The following is a 22,097-nucleotide window of genomic DNA, read 5'->3' as shown; positions in this document are numbered from 1 at the left end:
TTTTTTACCATGTGTGGGCAGTCGGCAAGTTACCAAATGTTGGTGCAGCCATTATGTGAAATTTTGGACTCAGCTCTGAAAAGCCACCTGGCGGTAACTGAGAGCAACCAGTAGTAAACTGCAAAAGCCTTGCCATTTCTTCCTCAGTAAAATTAGAAACAGCAATCCAGAACCAATCTAAAACCTGTAGAAGTGTTAATCCAAATTAAAATTCATCTTCAAAAGAAATAGAATGTAAAAAAATACAGATTATTCAATATTACCTTTGTGAACATTAGAAAATTATATGAAATTAAAAACTTTATTTTAATTATAGGTAGGTAAATTATGAATAAAAATGAATTTAATTAATAATTTAAAAGATGTATTAATTTTCCTATTTTAAATTACTTACTTAAAATAGATTCATTGCTATTTGATAAAAGGTTTATAAAGGTTCAAGCCAACTTTTAACTGTTACTATGAATGACATTTGCTTAAACCTTAGTGTCTTTCACAAAGAATAGTATTGTGAGGACATTCATTATGCAAATCAATTATCGGAAGGGATGCGATTTATCATAAGTTGCTATCAGAATAATATTTATTCATTCTTCAGTTGAAAATCATGAAACATTTTTAAAAAAGTTCAAAGAATATTAAAAACATTATTAATGATAAGAATGCTGACAATTTATTAGTTTATTAGTGATAATAGTAATTTATCAATCATGAAAGTATTTACATATAATATGAACTGCTTTTCAGCTGAGTTTAGTCTAAATGTTCTACTAAAGGTTAACGACTGAGCTGTCTTTTATTTTCTGGCATATCTCCTTTTGTCAATTTTTGGCATTGCTTTACCTTATTCAACCAACAACCAACCTTAACTCTAGTATTTCCTGCAGTGTTACTTAATATACACAGATCAAACTAAGAGAGCCTTAAAACTTCTCACTAAGGAAGATGAGGTACATGTTGGGAAAAAAAGAAATATGCAAATCTTCTGTCCAAAAAAACATATTTTCCATTTTTCTGCAGCTAATATTATTCTAAAAACATCTTCTGTTGCCAAACTAGATTTTCTAGAAGTATTTCACATTCATACAAATTTTTTAGTTCCAGTTAATGATCCCAATTAAAATCTGGCTTTACCTTCCACTTTTAAGGACATTATTTCATAGCTGTTTTCATTTTTCATCTATATATGTGGCACCAGTAGCTTGACTTTCTTCTTATTGGAGCTCAGGCTTCTTTTTCGTCATTTGCACTTCTGCAGTTGAACAAAAAGGTTCATGTTCAAACTTTCGAAACTAGTACTGCAAATTTAAGAATATTATGCTGATTCTTGTTCCTACAACATCTCCAATAATCATTATTCTGAGTGTTATTTTAACTTACATTTTATATGATATTACACAAATTTGCACTTAGACTAACAAAGGGATATTATTTATTTTCTGTATACTTAAAGAATGAAAAAATATGAAATGTAATTCTATAAGAAACATCAATGTTTTAAAATTAAATACATCATGAATTCAGTGCATTTTTTATTTAAACCAATCAGATTGAAAAATTAAATGCATCTATTGCTTTTTAATAGTTTAGTTTGCTAATCAATAATAGGCATATCAGATATGAAAAAATAATATCTTATGGTCGTCTGAATGGCAACAGATTCGTGTGAAAAGTGAAAAAATGTAAAATTGTGTTTCCACCCTTTTGTGTTAAAAAAGTCTATGTTTCAAAGAAATTATCTAAACTGGTCTCCGTCTTCTTTAAGATGGTTCTAATGTAGTATAGAGGACTATAATTTAACATTTCAGCCACTCTGCTCATGTCAGCTTATTAAGTAACACTGCTTGGTGGTGCCCTGTACTTTTTCCGACTTCTAATTAAATAAATTTCCACTTAAACAAATCTGGGATCAATCTAATTCCACTTCTTCAGAAAGCTCTTGACAGCTGTAGTAGGCATTTTTTCTTTCTCCTCCTCCTCAGAAGAAAATTTTCTTTGGGCTTCCAAATGTTGCTTGGTCGAGAAGGAGCTGCAGTTCTTCAGTAGATATATACAATTAAGAAATAAACTTACATCTAACTTCAGTATCCTTTTCTATGCAGAGACCAACTTTTTTGGTGTTTACTCCACATTAACTATTTGAAGGCCAAGGCCTCTGCTCACCTGTTTCCTTAAAATATCAAAATATCTCAAATTCTACTTCAGATTCAAATAATTTCTTCTCCCGGTTCATTAATGAACAAAGAGGTGTAGAAGTTTCAAATGATATTGCTTCCAGTTCCTAACAAAGGAGCTTCCACAAGTCATTTTAAATCTAGAGATAAGGAATGAGATAAGAATCCTTTTATGATAAGACAGTAAAAATGAACTGATACATTGCTTTTGGAGAAGCTACAACTTAGGTTACTGAGTGCTTAACGGAGTGATTAGAAACAGAGCATGCGATCTCAGTCATTCAGGTGTCTGTTGGTCGTTTAAGGAAAGGTTGTCTTGGATGCTTTGGTAATGAAAGAATTAACATAAAAAGTAAATAGTGAAAAAAATTTATTAGCTTTGCTTTTAATGCATGATAAACTCACAAAAGGGTTTGGTTTATGTATATTTTCATACACAAGTCATGAATATCTTACAAAGGAGCTAATACAGAATGCACAATTCAGATAAGATACAAAATATAAAATAAATAAATAAAATAAAAAATCAATGATCATAATGAATTATAAATGAATTAACATTATAATACATATGTCAATTTAGATTCGGAATATAGAGAAATATTTTTCTATTAAAGTCATACCATGTTTTTCAGCACCACATTGGTATATTTGGGATCATTTCTTATCTCTAGCCTTTGGTTCAATATTAATTATTATTTTTTTCTCTCAAAACCCTTTTTCTTTTGGCATTTTGTTTTAGAACAAGTTTTCTACTCCATCATTTTCTACTTGATCACTACTACTACACTTCCACGTTCATGACTTGCAAACTTGGAACCAAGTTTTCTACCTGTTTCGAGATAGCAACAAGGAAAGATTCTCTAGTTTCACATCACAACTCCTAAAAAACTTAATGTGACAAGGAGAGCATGGTCTATGTCATTATTATTTTTTTGGAGGAAGAGGGGAATAAGATTTCATCAATTACCACAGTTTTGTCACTTCCACTGATTTGAATGTCAGAATGAAATAAGAGAATCGACACATATCAGTTATATGTAATCATTCCAACTATTGTTTTGTGATTCATTTTCAGTTTTAGTTTGAAAAACTCAACACATGTTCATTTTTTACATCCCCATTCCCACAAAAAAAAAAAAAAAAAAAAAAAAAAAAAAAAAAAATCGTATGGCAGTAATGAAAGAAATATAGACAGACATTATTTTCAGCATAAAAGAAGGCTGTGTAGCCATTTTGGTTATCAGTCACATTTTAATATCATAATTTAATTCAAACATAATCTTTTCTTTCTTCCTTTTTGGTATGTGTGAAAAAGATTTTCTTTTTAAAACAAAGAAACAGAATAGCAACATGTTCATATTTTACAAATCTTAAATTGTGAAATTCCAATGCAGAGAGGGGGGAAAACAAAGAAAAGCTATGATTAGATGAAAAGTGTGGTTATGCAAGGGATGCTTTTTTTTTTTTTTTTTTTTTTTTTAACATTTTGTGTTTTACCTTTATTTACTAAATATCATGTTCTTTGCAGTTAAACCATAAAATTCAGTTCAACAGCAATGTCACAAAATAATTTTAAAATGAGCATATCTTTAGAATTTCGGATACACAGTTCTGCAAGCTAGAGATAAAAAGGTCCCCCACCCCGTAGAGTGTTGCCATTGCTCGCTTTTAAATTGTTGAGTTTGTTAATCAAAAATTCGTTAAAGTTTTACAAAATATGAAATCGATAATAACACAAATTCCAAATTTGGACTTTCAGATGCCCATATTCGTAGTAGGATTACGTCATTCAAAATTAGATTGCTCTAGGTGATTTTATCACAATGCGAGAACACATGCATACATTTATGCAGATTCTTCATCATTTAATTTCTTCAAATATAATACAGGGCGATAATATTTGGTGGCAACGATTTGAAAAGTGATATGCTGTTTATAGAGTTCCAACGCAAAATCTCAAATCAAAAACAATAGTCCTTTAGGGACAAAGCCCCTTTGGACTAAAAAGAGCAAGGGGAATGGCTTTAATGGAAAAGTACCAATAAAAATCAATTGAATCTTTAAAAATAATTTCTTCTAGATAATATAATGTATTTAGTATAAAAATATCCATATGGAAAATAATAAAACACTCAGTTTACCTTCCTGAATTCATATGATGAGCCACTAACAGCATGATTTGCTTTGAAGTCAGCAATGCTATAGGATCCAGTTCCACACATCAGTAACTGTATATTTAATGAAAGACTATTAGTACTTTATATATTTACATACATGTAAAAAAAAATAAATATCCATATTTCTATAAGTACAGCTTTTCAAACTGCAGCAGAGATAATGTTCGCAGCCATCCCTCAGATGCGGCAGAAAAAGAAAGACTATTTTTATACATGAGTATGTATCCAGAAGTTATAAATAAGTGGTATCGCCTTCAAAACACAGAGAAGCTTCTCATGGCAACTAGCTCTGATTTCTGAATACCAGTATTTTTTAGAACCTTAAAAACACTAGTTCTGAGATTGTATCAAAGACTACTGGAAATTAAGGAGCATAAAAGTAACATCACAGATGTAATTAAACATGTTAGTGATGAACTTCATAATAGCATTATCACTAACTTTGATAAATATGACTGCTATTAACCCTTTCGCCGTCTCTCCTGTCCGTGAAAATTTCTCATCAGCAGGGCCTCTGTTTTTCGCAGGAATTATTGCATGCAGGTTAACTAAAGGTATGCAAATCTTAACCAGAACAACATAATTCAAACATTTTTAAAGCAATAAATGCACAATTTACAAACATATAAGAATAAAGAAACTGAGCTCACTGAGCCGAGTAACACAGTGGGTACAGTCAAAAGTCGTTAATTCGGACACCCATAATCTAGAATGATCTATAATTCGTTGACCTTTACCTTACCTTACCTTTACGGCTGCAAATATGAATATGCTTGTGTGCGTGCGCAAAATACGTTTACAAGTGCGCGTTTAATGTATAACAGATGGTATCAGCTAAGCTAAAATTATCTAATTATCTATTTTAGTTAATGTTGCAGATTGCATTGTTCCTTAATCTTCGAATTGGATCCGGCTTATTATTTTTTGCAGACCGTTAGAGCAATTTTATAAAAGTAAGCTTGAACTTTCGATTATGTCAAATAGAATTTCTGATACATATTTATTAGTATGTAAAGGATCTACAAAGCGAAAGTATATTTCGAAGTTCATTAAACAAAAAGTGGAATTGCTGCAAAAAATGGATAAAGGCATATCCTTTGTTTATCTAAACTTTAACGTTTGTTTATCTTTAACGCCGCGGCGCGCAAGGAATTGGAAGTTGATCTGTCAGAACTATCCTTATTTTCAGGGCAGATGTTTTTATTTTATTTGGCTTATAATTCCTTACTAAATGTAGTATTTCATCTCGATGTACTCCGTCTTTGATATGATTTAAATCAAATTCCTCGTCATTATAATTCGCTTCCAATAGCGAAGAAAGTGACAGAAGTTATTGAAAACGAAAAAATTTCAATTGACATATTAGTCGGTAGACACAGCAATTATAGGACTTAAACAGCAGAACTTTGTAACTGAACAAGAAATTATGTCTGTTTATAGAATTAAAGAGAATGTATTATCACATAAAAAAAACGAAGCAACTTAAACAACTTACATTGAAAGAAATGTTTAATAAAGTAAACAAATAAATATTAAGCTTTTTTTTTGTAAATTTTGATACCCTTTAGATCATAATTGTTCTTTATTTCAGAAATTATGGTTTCATATTTTTAATTTTATAATTTCTGCATGCCACCTTACCAGATTTAAACTGGTGATCTATAATCCGGAAAAATCGATAATCCGTAATCGGCGAAGTCCCGACGAGTCCGGATTAACGACTTTGGACTGTATATGGTGCTGCCGATTGCAACCAAAACGGGAGGTGCATATTTACATGTTATATAGTCCTATATACAAAATTTCAACGTTCTGAGACTACTCGTTATGTGAGGTACGTATATACAGATACCACAAAAAAAATCTCATTAGTATTAATTTTAAATCATTTTTATAACTTTTTTGAGGGAAAAAAAAAAAAAAAAAAAAAAAAAAAAAGAGTCCTTTATTCTGCCCTTATGTACAGATGTCATGCAAAAACATCATTAAATTGCATTCGATAGCGGTCAAAATGGATATTTTTTTGTGGAAATATGATGCCTGAAATTTTTCGCGATTACAATACTTCCTTTTTAAGGAAAATAGGTTGCTATAAATTAAGATGTTTGCCAAGTAAATTATTCTTTTCAAAAACTGAAAAAAATATGCTATGTTAAAATTTTGAATTTTTCTGTAAATTTCGAACCATATTTTACAAAATTTAATAATTGGACATAATTTGAGTTGTAGAATCAAAATATGGAAAAAAATTGGCATGGCATGCCTGAAAAGTTCGATTTTGTGACAAAATACCTATGTTAGAATGACGCTATATATAAATTTAATATATATCCTAAGTCGCCCTCCCGAGACATGAAAAACACAATTTAAATTCCGTCAATTGTCCCAGTAGGACTTGAGATATAGAACTGTCCTTTTTGTTTTGGGCGCAGTGTACATCAGTTACATTCCTGTTAATAAAATGTTTTCTGAAGTATTTCCTCTTGTTCTTGCATGAATTCTTTAAATCTGACAGTGAAAAACTACCCTTTAATTTCTCACTGGTTGCATTCCGACCTTACATTATATGACGAACACTGTGCCGCCCAACCGGTATAGTGGTTAATGTCGCTGACTGCCTTGCCAAAGGGCTAGGTTTGAATCCTGGAAAAGGCATGGGTGTTTGTAAATATATGGTGTTGGTGTGATATGGCAGCACGGATTGTAAAAAATAAAATTGGATGCGGCGAGCCGAAAGTCCTCTAGTGTGGGAGAGAGGTGAGAGGCCCTCGGACCCATCCCCGGGAGTGCTCTACATCAAAATTGGGGGTAGAACTGAGCTAAATAGCACTGTCACCTGAATGGTGCTCAAGGCTGTTGCCAACGGCAGCCGTAATCTAGCGCTCCTTGCCACGAGGAATTTCACTGACTTGGGTTGACTACGTCAGACACGTGAGTATAAACAACAACGACAACGACGAATATTGCTCATATAGCTGCCTTCCATCACACCCTAAAGTTTTGACCACTTGTTCAGATTTACCTTGTATAATGGACATTTGTTAAACTTTAATGATGACAGCTGCAAATTTGAAGGTTTTCAGATATTGCAAACAAAAGGCAAACTTTTCCAAGTAATGGAATGGAAACTTGGAATAATAATTAAAAGTAATTTTTTTTCATATGTACAAGAATTGCACAAAATTCCAAGAATTTTCCAAGCAATGGAAACTGTGAAGTAAACTTCACATTACTTGGAAACTTTTCCAAGTAATGTGAAGAAGTGGTAATTAATGAAGATGATATAACAGAAGTATTTCATTACCATGACAATGCTCCAATAATCAATCAACTAAAGTATGATGAAATACGTAGTATAGTTCCAAACCCAGAAAATATCACTACTGATGGAGAAGAAAGTGATAGAGGTTGTTGAGAATGAAACAATTTCAAATGCCAACTTAGTGGGCGTCATGCTGATCGAGATGGCAGAGAAGTTACACAATACACGATTGAAAATTTAGCATTTTATTATCTAGAAACATGACTTTTATGTCCAAATATTTACATGTTGATAGAGTATGATTTAAGAAAATACCCATGGATTATTGTTTAAATTCAGGTGTTCCTAACACCCTACAAAACTGCATCAGCCACCCTGGCTAAGATCGAAGTTTGAACTCAGGCATGAATGCCCTACCAAAGTTCTGCAGACAACTTTCGTCTGTCTCATAATCTATCTGTCTCACCTGCTGGTTCTTGCCAAGATTGGCTGACTGCAGAGAGCTACATGACAATGGCAATTCTCGACACTATAATTACAGGACCTGAAATCTGGAAATGATCAATAAACAATTTACATTGCAAGAAAAGCTTAATAAAACAAACAAATAAATATTGACTCTTTTTTAATTTGGATTCTCTCAATATTCATAAATGCTTCATTATTTCATAAACAATTATTTCAGATTTTTTATTCCATAATTTCTACATGTCATCTTACTAAATTTAAAGTAATGACATAAAATTTGGAAAATTCCAAACCTACAACCACCGAAGCCCCAACGAGTCTGAATATCAAACTTTATACTGTACTTGAATTATGAGTTTAATTAATAGCTAACAATTTATTTTCGACCTTTTCGTATGCTTTGCTTTGACACAAACTTGCTCAATATAGAAATGTATGCAGATTTTACTGCAGGCAGCATAGTGTAAAATGAAAGGAAGAATCATAACAGCAGGACTTGTAGTAGAGACTTCTCGACTGTTGCTTCAAACACCAATCTTGCATCAAAAGCCATAGTTTGATTAAGAATACTGCCAGACATTATGCCAGATACATAAGCGTGCTTTAATTTAGAGTAGGTTGTCAAACACAAGTGTTATTTGTAACCTTAGTAGAGACAATGGTCTTATAGCTACTTAAATTGTTGTACAGTCAAGCCAATAGATGAAAGTCAAGAAGACTAAGATTTTTATTTATATTACTTAAATTTGAACTCAGAAGTACTGAAAAGAAATAAAGCTAATATTTCACAATTCTTGTGTGCTTGCTGCTTTCACAATAAAGCTATAATTTGAAACCACAGCGAAAATAACATTTGAGGATGCATTTTTGGAACAGATAATTACAGTCAAAAGTCTTTAATCCGGACTTGTCGGGACTTTTGTGATTCCAGATTATCGGTTTTTCTAGATTATAGATCAATTTAAATCTGGTAAAATGGCATGCAGAAATGATAAAATTAAAAATATGAAACCGTAATTTATGAAATAAAGTGCAATTATGATCTAAAGGTATCAAAATTTACAAAAAAAAAAAAAAAAAAAAAAAAAAAAAAAAAAAGGGCCTAATATTTATTTGTTTACTTTATTAAACATTTCTTTCAACACGCGCATGCGTAAAGCATACATTACGCATAGTCGAAATTAGAAAATTGCAACCAGAAAACCATTTGATGTGTATTCGTGATATTTATAATGATGAGGAATTTGATTCAAATCATATCAAAGACTGAGTACATCGAGATGAAATACTACATTTAGTAAGGAATTATAAGCCGAATAAAATAAAAACATCTGCTCTGAAGATGAGGATAGTGCTGACAGATCAACTTCCAGTTCCTTGTGCACCGCGACATTTTCAAGACAAAGTTTTCGAGCGGAATGTATGCTTCCAAGTAAATTGAAGTGCCATTTAAAAGCTGATCACCACAGCAGCATCATACCATCGCAGAACTTATTCTACTAGCAACTGTAGATATGATGAAGATCATGGTTGGTGATTCTGCTAGGAAGCTGCTTTTAAAAAGTGCCTTTACTTAATAATACAATTAGTCAGAGAATGCAACATATAGTGGAGGGTATCAAAGATGAATTAGAATTTGGATTGCAGTTAGATGAGGCTACAGATAATTATAAAGATTCTCATTTGATATGCTATGTATGGTTTACAGATGGTAATAATATCAAAGAAGACCTTTTGTTTTGTAAAAACATCATTGCAGAAGCGAAGACTCAGGACCTGTTTGAGAATCTTGATGCATTCATATTTGAAAACATTTTGAATTGGCCTAAGTGCATTGGTATCTGTGCTGATGGAGTTTGCTTCATGCCTGGCTACTATGGAGGATTACATGCACTTTTTCAAAGCAAATTTTATAAAATCTCGTTCATTGAAAGCAAGATTTAAAAAAAAAAAAAAAAAAAAAAAAAACACGCGTGAGGATCTGGGAGCCAAACACTCATCTTTGTTGTACTATAGCAGTCCATGATGGCTCTTTCATGGTAATGTTTTATCACATACCTTTGAATTGCGGCAATAATTTTTTTATTTTCCTTAAAGAGAAAGGATACAAAGATGCAGAAAATTTTGTTGATGCTAATAATTAAACTTTTAATAAAACTGGCATATTTATGCCATGTTTTTGAAAAGCTAAATTCCCTCAATCTCTCCCAGCAAGAACAATCATGCACCTTTTGAAGTCAATGGAAAAATATCAGCTTTTATAAAAAAAAATTCAAACTATGGAGAAGAAATTTGAATGAAGATGCAGGCAAAGATTGTTTTTTAATATTGCAGAAATTTATGACGTCAAATGAACTTGATCTTTCTCAAGTCAGAAAAACCACATTCAAAGGGCACTTATCACAGCTAATTATCTGGTTAGATAAATACCTTCAAAATGAAAATTTCGATAGGTTTGCATGGATTCAAGATCCATTTAACATCAGTGCTCCGTATGAATTTACTTCTGTGGAAGGAGATAATTTTATTATGATATCATGTGACAATTTGAAAGCAAAATTTGGCAGCATGGAATTGACAGAATTCTGGATTTTAATAAAAGATGAATACTCCTTCTAAATGGTAAGGCTCAATGGATTTTAATTCTAATTTTGACATTGTGTTTGTGTGAAGATGGGTTTTCGGCAGTTGCCATAATAAAAAGCAAGTATACAGCAAAAATTAACACGGAAAACGAAATGAGGGTAAACTTGTCCAATTTATCTGCACAATTAAAGAAAATATGTAGTGATTTGCAGGATCATCCATCACATTAATTAGTAATTTAATATTAATAAAGTAAAGAAAGTGTAAATGATGAAGATACATGCATTTTATTTATTTTTAGCTCTTGCTTACGATTAGTCATACTTTTACTTAAGGTTTAATTGGAAAGATTTTAATTGAAAAAAGTCCCTGCAACTCGGAAATGTTTGGGTACCACTGTGTTATAAGAACAATGAAAAAAATAATATATACCTTTCAATATATAATAACAATAATAATAATAAACTTTAATTTTTAGTAGATGATAAAGTTTTTTAAATTAAGATGGAAGAATTTTATTACTAAATTCTTTGAAAGGAGAAGCATTAACAACTATCCTACACATAATATGAGGATATAAATGACATAAAAATAAAATTTTAAAAATAGCCAAAATTTAAAAACTTATTAAAAACAAATATACTTTATTGCAGACAATAAATGTTAAATAATTTCTTTTACATCTAATAAATAATGAGTGAATTAGAAATATTGTTACTTTTTTACTGCTGTAGTGATCTCAAGAACTAATCAAAATGTTCACATTACAAAGCAGTTTGAATATCAAAATCTGTGGCATGGGAACTTTTTTGCAACAATGGTATGATGCTCGACTGCCCAGATTAGACCCAGGATCAAATTTAAAGGTCATTATCATTTTCAAGGGCATATGAAACTTGGGTACTGATACACTTCTCAATGGTGGTAATAGATGGCAACATGAGCAAGCAATTACATACCAAGCAAACATACCACTACATGCCCACACTGCAAACTTGGGCTTAATATAGTTTATTTAATCAACATAATTTATTACATTATAGCTTTTACATAATAACACTTCAAAAAATTGTACGATAATTATTTTAAATATGATTAAAATCAATATAATTAAAAATTATTAATAATAGCAAAATTCTTACCTCTAATTCATTTTCATCGAAGATGCATAATAAGTTATCCGGTATTAAATCATTCAAACCTTTTAAAAAGTGTTCGATTTCAGCTTTGACACTACTTGACAATCTATATTGAGCTAATGCATTTAAATACAGAAGTTTATTTTCATTTGTCACAAGCACATTTGAACCATTTGGTATAAGATCAACTTCCTATAATAAAAAAGGTGTGTGTGAGTGAGTGAGTGAGTGAGTGATTATGGCGCAAAAACCAGAGATGGTTATGACGCGCCAAACACAAGATGGGATGATTACAATTGATGACATTAAAATTCAATCAATAAAAACAAGTAGATAAATGTACCAAATCCAGAGGATGAAGTCATATAAACACAAGTTAAAAAGCACATATTAAAATTCAAGACACAGTCTTCAAAACAAATTACATTTGGTAATAAAAGCCAATCTCTTTTAAATAATAAAATAAATTACAATTCACCTCTCTTCCGATTAAACGGTCGAGAGGTAAGTCACAGCTATTAAAATATTTCTGGCGAAGACTATTAAAACATGGACACTCAATTAAAATATGACGAACAGATAAACAAACATTACAATTAAAACAAACAGGCTCATTTTCAGCTTTGAGAAGATAGTTATGTGTGACTCGAGTGTGACCAATTCTGAGGCGAGTCAAAAGAACGTCCTCCTTACGATTTCCAACAATATCCCAATGCTCAATTCTAGGCTTGACGTTTCTCAACTTGTTGTGATGCTGAACATCCCAAAATTGCTGCCATTTTTTTCGGACCTTTCCCTTGATGACATTGCAGATATCTCTAAAAGGGATAAGGCGACTGGACAGTTCAACAGCAGATTTGGCTGCGATATCTGCAAGCTCATTTCCTTTTATTCCAACATGTCCAGGAACCCAGCAGTACAGGACTTCATAACCTCGAATCGTTAAATTTATATGAATTTTGAGAACATCCACTACCACAGGATTCTGCGTGTTGGGAAAAGCTTCCAAGGATTTAAGAGCACTATACGAGTCTGTGTAAACTATGAACTTTTTGTGGCAGAGCTTTGAGATATACAAAAGACCATAATATATAGCAGTCAGTTCAGATGTTAGGACTGAGAAAGCATGGTGCAGGCATCTGCCCTCTATGTAATTTTCAAATACAAAAGCCATCCCAACATGATCATTTGTCTTTGATCCATCTGTGTATATCGGATAATAACTGCTATATTTGTGCCTGTGCTCAGCAAAGAGTTGTCTATAAACGATCTCGTTAGTGCTTGCCTTCACGTGATGTTTGAAAACATCAAGAAGCTGAATCCGTGAATTTTCCCAAGGTGGGATTTCAAAGTTCTGTACTGCTTGGGGGCGCATATCAGAGAGGGAAAGTTCCTCAATGATAGGGCGAAGTCTTAAAGGAAAGGTAGGAACGCAGGATGGATGTGTTTCAAATAAAGTGTTACACTCATTATCAAGTAAGCACAGCTTATTGGGATGTTCAGGTTGGGATAAGATATTAAAATATTGTAAAAGGGACAATTGCTCACGCCTCAGATAAAGTGATGGTTCGTTACAGTCAACATATAGGCTCTGCACAGGAGAAGTCCTGAATGCTCCTGAACAAATCCGCAGACCTTGATGGTGAACAGGATCCAGTTTTAACAAAACAGATGACCGAGCGGATCCATACACAACTGAGCCATAGTCCAGTTTAGAGCGGACGAGCGCTCTGTAAATGCGAAGCATGGAGCAACGCTCTGCACCCCAGGAGGTGTTCGCCAACACTTTTAAAATATTTAGTGTTTTTAGACACTTCTTTCTCAGGTTTAAAACATGAGAAAGGAAAGTCAATTTTCGGTCGAAAGTCACTCCTAAAAATTTTACTTCAGGCGCAACTGGAATAATTGTACCATTCAAATATAACTCAGGTTCAGGATGGAGACCTCGCTTCCTACAAAAGTGCACGCACACAGTTTTCTGTTTCGAAAATGTAAATCCCTGTTTGTCTGACCATTCTTGGATCTTATTCAGAGCCATCTGCAGTTGCCTCTCTACATATCTCATGTCTGCTCCTCGACAGCTAATCTGCAGATCATCAACATATAGAGATCCCAAGATGGTGGGAGGAAGTTCTTTTAGTACAGAATTTATTTTTAAACTAAACAGGGTTACACTGAGCACACAGCCTTGAGGCACACCCTCTTCCTGTTTAAAAACATCCGAAAAAACAGAGCCAATTCTTACTTGAAAAGTTCTAGTGTTCAAGAAATTTTGAATGAAAATTGGTAGGTTGCCGCGCAAGCCACTCTCGTGAAGATCCCGGAGTATACCGTATCTCCATGCCTTATCATAAGCTTTTTCAATGTCGAAGAATATCGAGACAAGGTGGCTTCTTCTTACAAATGCTTTTCGAATAGATGTCTCTAAGAGGAGCATGTTATCTACAGTTGTTCTTCCCTTTCGAAAACCACTCTGATAAGGCGATATAATATCATTCTTTTCCAAGAAGTAGACTAGGCGGCTGTTTACCATCTTTTCAAACAGTTTGCAGAGGCAACTCGTAAGGGCAATTGGCCGATAGTTGGAGGGATTCCTTGGATCTTTCCCTGGCTTAGGAATAGGAATGACAATAGCTCTCCTCCATGCACTGGGAAAGGCATGCTCCTTCCACACCCTATTGTAAAGAGTGAGAAGGGCATTCAGTGACTTACAGGACAGATGCTTTAGCATTTCATAATTCACTCCATCAAGACCCGGAGAAGACCTATGTGTCTGCAATAAAGCACTCCTTAATTCAAGCATAGTAAAGGCTCTATTGTAAGGCTCAGATTTGGAAGAGTTGAATGCGATGGGATTTATTTCAGAGTGCTGCTTCATAGAAAGAAATGCAGGTGTATAGTTTCTGCTGGAAGAAACGGAAGCAAATGTCTCACCGATAGTATTCGCAATTTCTTCTATGGAGCTAATCACTCGGCCATCTTTTTCCAAAAAGGAAAGTGAGTGGTCTTTATATATGCCGCATGCTTTTCGAACTCTTTCCCAAACCCGCTTGCTAGGCGTGGAGGATGTTATTGACGACACATATGAAATCCAGGAATCCCTCTGGCTCTGCCTTCTTACTTTTCGTGCATTTGCTTTGGCTCTTTTAAAGGCTATGAGGTTTCGCAGAGTAGGATATCTACGAAAAATACCCCATGCTTTTTTCTGTTTTTTCAGTGCTTCATGACAGTCGCTATTCCACCATGGTTTTGAATATTTTAGTAGTTTTCCTGATGTTCTAGGAATGGAGAGCATAGCTGCTTGAATAATAGTATTAGTAACAGCTTCAACAGCGTCATCGATATGCGCATCTTCTACCATTTCATCTGTGAGCTCTGCAATGGAAGAGAAGAGTTCCCAGTCTGCCCTGTCCAGTATGAATCGAGGGGATCTCGACATGGAGTTTGCTCCTCTTCGTGCAAGAGACACAAGAATGGGATAATGATCACTGTGGTAAAGATCTTTACCCACATTAAAAGTGCAAAAAGGCAACAGAGATGGTGAACAGATGGCAAGGTCGAGAGCATGGAATGTTTTTGAAGGCTCATGGAAGTAAGTATCTTGCCCATTATCGAGGAGACAAAGGCTATGATCTTCGATCATCTGCTCAATTTGTCTTCCTCGGCAATTAGTATCCTTACTACCCCAGAGCGGACTATGGCCGTTAAAATCTCCTATTATGATGAAAGGCTCAGGCAGCTGCTCTAAAAGACCATTTAAATCTTGCTGATCAATATGCTCATTTGGAGGCAAATACAGAGAAACGACTGTAGCAACAAAATCAAAATTTGTTTGAGTAGCGACAACTTGGAGGGATGTCGTCAAAGAAAGCACATTTGAGGGATAATCCAGTGAGGTGAGGAGACCTACACCTCCACTGGCACGCTCACCTGCAATGTTGTCTTTCCTGACGAAAGAAAACCTCCGAAGTTTTGCTTGTTGTTCCGGTTTTAGATTTGTTTCCTGTATTGCGAAGCATAAAGGTTGATGAACATTGATTATAGCTTTGATGTCGAGCAGATTTCGGTGGAAACCACGACAGTTCCATGATACGAGGGTGGCCATTATGAATAGTTTTTGTTCTTTCTGTGCTCTTGTTTGGTTTTTCGTGGAAGTAGATGCTTGGGAACTTCCAGACCCTCTTCTACTTCCATACCGTCTGAATCCGCAGATTCAGAAACCATTCCATCAAGAGAGCTATTGCTGGAACTTCTATTTTTATTTGTTTCTTTTCGTGTGGTAGTTTTGGGTTTGCTTTGAATTACTATTTCTTTATTTTGTACTGTATGGGTTGGGTTTTCTTTCTTCTTGTTGTTTGTAGTCTGTTGAGTTTTGTTTGGTGGCGTCTGCATACTAACTGATGTTTGGGTAGCAACTGAGCGAGATTTTTTAAGAGCATTGGCGTAAGATGTATTTGGTCGTAGCTGTGTGCTTTGGACTAATCTTCTGGCTTCGGCATATGAGATGTTCCTCGTAACCTTTGCAGTCTGCACTTCTTTTTCCAATTTCCATTTTGGACAGAGGCGTGAAAATGCTGGGTGCTCACCCTTGCAATTTATACAAAGAGGCGCAGCGGTACAATTTTCAGAATCGTGGCCAATCTGTGAGCATCGGGCGCATGTGAGGCTGCCACGACAAGACGTCTTAGAATGGCCGAAACGCTGGCATTGGAAGCATCGCATAGGGTTGGGAATATAGGGTCTTACGGGACAATTTAAATATCCGGCCTTAATATTCTTAGGCAGATCAGGCGTGTTGAAGGTAAGGATCACGTGTTTCGTATCAATCAACTTACCTTCCTTATGCATCTTGATCCGCCTAGCACCGCAGACATTTTGGTCGGATAGCTCGGAAGCGATCTCTTCTTCAGGAACATACAGAAGGTCGAATTCCGATATAACGCCACGACAATAATTCAGTGTCTTATGTGCTGTTACATTGACATTCGCTTGCCCAAGTTTAGTTATTTGAAGTAAAGAAGCAGACTGGGTGGCTGAGATTGTATCAATAAGGAAGTCTCCGGAGCGGAGACGCTTTATATTTCTCGGCTCACCAATACAAGACTGGATGTATTTGTTAATCACGAAAGGAGACATCTTATGCATTTCGCCAGAAGGACTAGAGATGACTAGGAAACGGGGACTATTGTTATGATTTTTTTTATTTGCATCTGTCCGTAATTTTTTTGCAGAATTTTCAGAACTAGATTGAGTGACTGGTTTAGTAGTAGACTTTTCAGAACTAGGTTGAATAATTGGTTTATTAGTAGGTGGTTCAGAGCTAGGTTGAGTGACTGGTTTAGTAGTGGACGTTTCAGAACTAGGTTGAGAGACTGGAGTGACTTCGAAGTCTTTGATCAGAAAAATTTGAGAATTAGCCATATTGAAATAAGAAAAGATTCGGGTCCGACGGCCCCGCCCACCACGGAGCCCAACAAGGGAACACAGATTCCTGTGTTAGGGCTAGCCGGACCTATACGCAAACTGAAGCCCCACAGTCGGCTTTCCCGAAAGCAGGTACTCCCGAGAGCTTGACCCCAAGCCACTGACACAAGGACTAGTGACCAGCCGATTGACACCCGTGAGGACGACTAAGGTGCCTCCCGTTTAGCTGAAGCAGAGGCCAAAGCAGTGTGTTGGGGACAGTACCTCGCCCCTCAACTACCAGGACCCTCCTTTCCAGCGACACGGGTCTCCACGCACGGCAAACACGTGGGCAGTTTTCTCGCCACTCGAGAACTAGAGACAAGGTCTGTTCCAGCCTCTCGTGACAAGCCCCAAACTCCGTAGAGAGAAACCACAAGGGAGAAGGGAAGGGAAAAAGATCCAGCCAAGAGGAGAGGAGACGGAAAAGAGGATAGATCACTGGGGCTCCAGGATCGTGACACCCGTCTCAATAAGAAGATGATCCCCTGAAGGGCTAGGGTACCTCGGGATTGCCACACCCGTACTCACAAAAGTGAGCCCCTGAGGGCAAAAAGGTGTGTGTACATATATATATATATATATATAAAAGATAAAGTTGCTTAGCTACACTGGTGCCCAAAACTACTTTTACACCATAAAAAATATTTTATGAAATAATCAAACTGATAAAATGAGCAGAATGAATACCTAATTAGCATTATCCAATTTAATTTCAGTGGCCTAATTCTGAAATGCAAACAATGACAAGATGTTGTCCAAAGGTATGGCAATTACTTCACAACTTTAATAATGTACAAAAAGTACATTTCTTCACAACTTCAATAATGCAGGATTTGATTTTGGTGACTTCAACTGAATTAGGGCAAAGCACTCAAGTTATCTACCTAAAAAAAGGAAATGTTTTCACTCCAGATTTTCTAAGGGAAATTAAATGCCCATGGCATCTGCACATTTACTGAGATTTGAACCTGGGCTAAACTAAAAGTGTGCAGCATTCATAAGCACTTAAATGCTGGGGATTTCAGTTATTTGATTCATTTAATTAATCAAATGATTTTTATGGTATTAAGAGAATCAAATTCAAGAGCTATCAGCCATTTAGAAGTGTAGGGTGGATCATTATGGAAGTGACAAAGTGGTTAAATTCTTCAAGGAATTTGATGGTTAAGGATTTAAATTTAGAACTTGCTGCTGCATTAAAAATTTTTGCATTACTCCAAAATGCATATAAAAGGCTTAACGAGAAATGCCTTCATGTCCAAAAGCTTGTGTTTCACTGACTGCACAACAAAGGAGATCTAAGGATGGAATAGATATGGGGTAATCAAACTTTTTTTTAGAATGATATTAATGGTTAATTTTCTTAAAGAGCAGGAAAAGCATTCATTTTTTTTAAACTATGAAGTAATACATTTACACAATATTTATACACATTTTACTAATACTCAAAATAAAGACTAAAAGTTTATATATTACAAAACTCATTTTAAAATCCATTAAGATTTCTCATGCAAAGAACGTAATTGTTTTTCTGAGATGATATTTCATCACACTTGGGTTTAAAATTAATATTTCCTAAAGTTGTAAGTTATGTAAGCAAGTGATACCTTCTGTTTTAACTTTTCAATTTTAATGATTGTTAATTTTTTATAAAATCTGAATACTGCGTCGTATTAGTTTCGTAATGATGACGCATACTGTACTCTTTTCACACAGCTATTATGCTAATGCGTATTAAACATAAAACTTTGTCATTTAATTCTATGACAAAATAATTCCATTCTGCTTTAAAAACACGATATACAAAGTCTTTTTTTCTCTTTTTCTTTGATTTTGAGAGTGACATAGCAATGCTAGGTGATGGATAGAATAAAATAAAAAGAAAATATCACAGATTAAATAGATAGATGATACCACCCTCAACGCTAGACCAAAACTCTCAACACGCTGGTGCTGTGCACAATGGACAAACATTCGCCTGTTGGGAGCGCTTTTAAAAATAGCAACAAATGAAAGAATATGACACTACTTGCCACTTACGGTGTAGTGGCCTAGTTATTGCATGAAAAATAATTATTCATATATTTTTCATATTCATATATTTTTTCATGTGTTTAATTATTTTATAAAATTAACTTTAATATTTTGTTAATAATCATATTTATATTTCTTTTATGTTGAATGGCAACAAGTAGTTCATATTTATATTTAAATTCCTTTATGCTGAATGGCAACTAGTTCTGATTCATGATTGCTTGGTTTTGGTTTCCAAACATTGCTAGTAGCGTCGCATTTCAATAGCTAGAAAATAAAAAGCAATAAACTTAGCTATTTGTTTATAATTTATGCTGTTCCTATTCATAATTTAGTTTTGAAGATTAGTAGCCAAGGCCCCATCGTGGTGACCCTGATTAATTTTTGAAATGTCATTAAATGACTCTTCTGAAACTGTTATGGAAGAAACGATGCAGTCACCCGAGCTTCATAAGGTGAGTGTAAAAATTCCTCTTTTTTGGACTGATAAACCAGAAATATGGTTTTTTTCAAGTTGAAGCTCAGTTCAAAATTAGTAATATCGTTTCAGAAGAAATGAAATTTAATTATTTAGTTTCACAGCTTGAACCTAAGTTCGTTGAAAATCTTTGGGACATTGTAACGAATGACAGTGCCACAAAATATTCGAATGCTAAAATTAGGTTAGGGCATTTATTCAAAGAAAGTGAAAATGTACGGATTAAGCATTTGATTACTGGTATTGAGCTTGGAGACATGAAACCAAGCCAACTTTTGCAGAAGTTAAGATCAGTTGCTACTACAGATGTGTCTGATAATCTAATCAAAACATTACGGCTAGAGAAGCTACCTAACTTAATAAAAAAAAATATTATTAGTTAGTGATGAAGATGTAACCAAGTTAGCGTCTATGGCAGATAAAATTAGTGATATGAATCGGAAACCAGAAATATTTAGTGCTAATGCCACTTCTGTTCCTGTAAATGATTTGTTGCAAGGAATTACCTCTCTTGGAACAAAAAATTGATCAAATAACCATTTAATCAAGACGCAGGGACTCGAATTTACGTAATTCACGTTCACGATCTCGAAGCTGTTCTCGCAAATGATACGACCATACTGGCAAATTTTGTTTCTATCACTTTCAAATTTGGAGCAAAATGTATTCCAGAGAAATGCCGGCCTCCGTGTGCTTAGGTAAACAACAATTGCAAAAACCAGGAAAACTCGAATCTGCAGTAGGTTCAGCGGCAAACGCTTCTGCAGAAAATATGAAGGATTGTTGCAAATTTCGTTTATTCATTCGTGACTGAAGATCAAATTTGCACTTTCTTATTGATAGCGGAGCTGACGTAAGCATAATTCCTGCTACTTCACAGAATAGTATGCAGCTAATGGCACAGATATTTACACTTATGGCATAAAAACGCTAACTCTTGATTTGGTATTACGTCATGATTTTCTGTTTTCTTTCACAAAATCTGTTGTCACAAAAGGTATTTTAGGAGCTGATTTTCTTCACACATATAAATTGCTTATCGATATAAATAAGGAAAAATTAATTGATGGCGTAACACAGCTTTGTGTCCAATGTGATGTCGCTGTTATTTCCAGTCATTACTCAGTAACCACATTAAATAAATCCATAAAAATTTTTGATTTACTGTCGAAATATCCCGAAATTTCTAAACCTAACCTTTTTCCTACACGTATTAAACATGGTGTTACACATTTTCTTACGACTGATGGTCAACCTGTTTATTCAAAGGCACGGTAGCTCGATCTAAAACGCTTAGCTAAAGAGGAATTTAAATTTATGCTTGACAATGGAATAATTCATCCATGAAACTCCCAATGGTCAAGCCCCTTGCACCTTGTTACAAGGATGGTTCATATCGTCCTTGCGGGGACTACCAACGACTGAATGCGCAGACAGTACCTGATCGATACCCAATTCCTCGCATTGAAGATTTTCATCATATTTTAAGACGTACAAATATTTTTTCTAAAATTGATTTATTCAAAGCTTATTTCAAATTCCCATTGCAGAAGAAAACAAATGTAAAACGGCTATCATCACTCCTTTCGGTTTATACGAATTTAATGTAATGAGTTTCGGTTTAAAAAATGCTCTTGTAACGGTCCAACGATTTATTCACGAAGTCTTTAGAGGATTAGAATTCATTTTCCCCTATTTAGATGATATACTCATTGCATCCAGTACCCATGAAGAACACGAAAATTACTTTAAATTAGTTTTCGAAAGATTAAATACATTTGGGTTAGGAATTAATGTTTCAAAATCTGTATTTGCTGTTCCACAAATTGAGTTTCTAGGCTACCTAATTACACCTAAGGGTTCCCCTCCTTTGCCAGAAAGAGTTCAAGCTATTACTAACAACAAACGACCAGAAACAATTCATGAACTTAGAACTTTTCTGGGAATACTTAACTTTTATCGTCATTACATAAAAGATGCAGCGAAGAATCAAGCATTGTTACATGCGTATCTTAAGGGAGCTAAAAAGAGGGACAGACGTAAAATCGAATGGACTGAAGAAGCTGAAAAACAGTTTGAAATGTGCAAGAATGAACTGTTGAACTCGGCACTGTTGTCTTTTCCCAATACTGAACTATCTCTGGCATTGTTTACAGATGCTTCAGATACGGCGATTGGCTCAGTGTTGAAACAATATGAAAACTCCTTGTGGAAACCAATAGCATTTTTTTTCTAAAAAATTAAATAATACTTAGCAAAAATATAGCACCTATGATAGAGAACTATTAAGCATATATCTTTCAGTTAGAC

General features: G+C 34.5%; 1 protein-coding gene across 3 annotated transcripts in view; it reads right to left on the bottom strand.

Moving 5' to 3' along the window:
- Positions 1-22,097, bottom strand: part of LOC118195955 (apoptosis-resistant E3 ubiquitin protein ligase 1) — a 164,320-nt gene that overhangs the window by 18,119 nt on the left and 124,104 nt on the right. For all 3 annotated transcript variants that reach the window (XM_085823943.1, XM_085823944.1, XM_085823945.1), the window contains 3 exons: positions 11,813-12,001; positions 4,319-4,405; positions 9-184 (listed from right to left, as the gene is read on the bottom strand). In XM_085823943.1, coding sequence (XP_085680069.1) covers positions 9-184; positions 4,319-4,405; positions 11,813-12,001 — 452 coding nt within the window. The remainder of the gene's footprint in view (positions 1-8; positions 185-4,318; positions 4,406-11,812; positions 12,002-22,097) is intronic.

The sequence above is a fragment of the Stegodyphus dumicola genome, chromosome 9 (genome assembly GCF_044657685.1).
Source record: "Stegodyphus dumicola isolate Sdum_Otavi_A_Nest chromosome 9, ASM4465768v1".
NCBI classification, from domain to species: domain Eukaryota; kingdom Metazoa; phylum Arthropoda; class Arachnida; order Araneae; family Eresidae; genus Stegodyphus; species Stegodyphus dumicola.
Note: the sequence above shows the minus strand (reverse complement) of the source record. Positions and strands in the feature narration are given on the sequence as shown.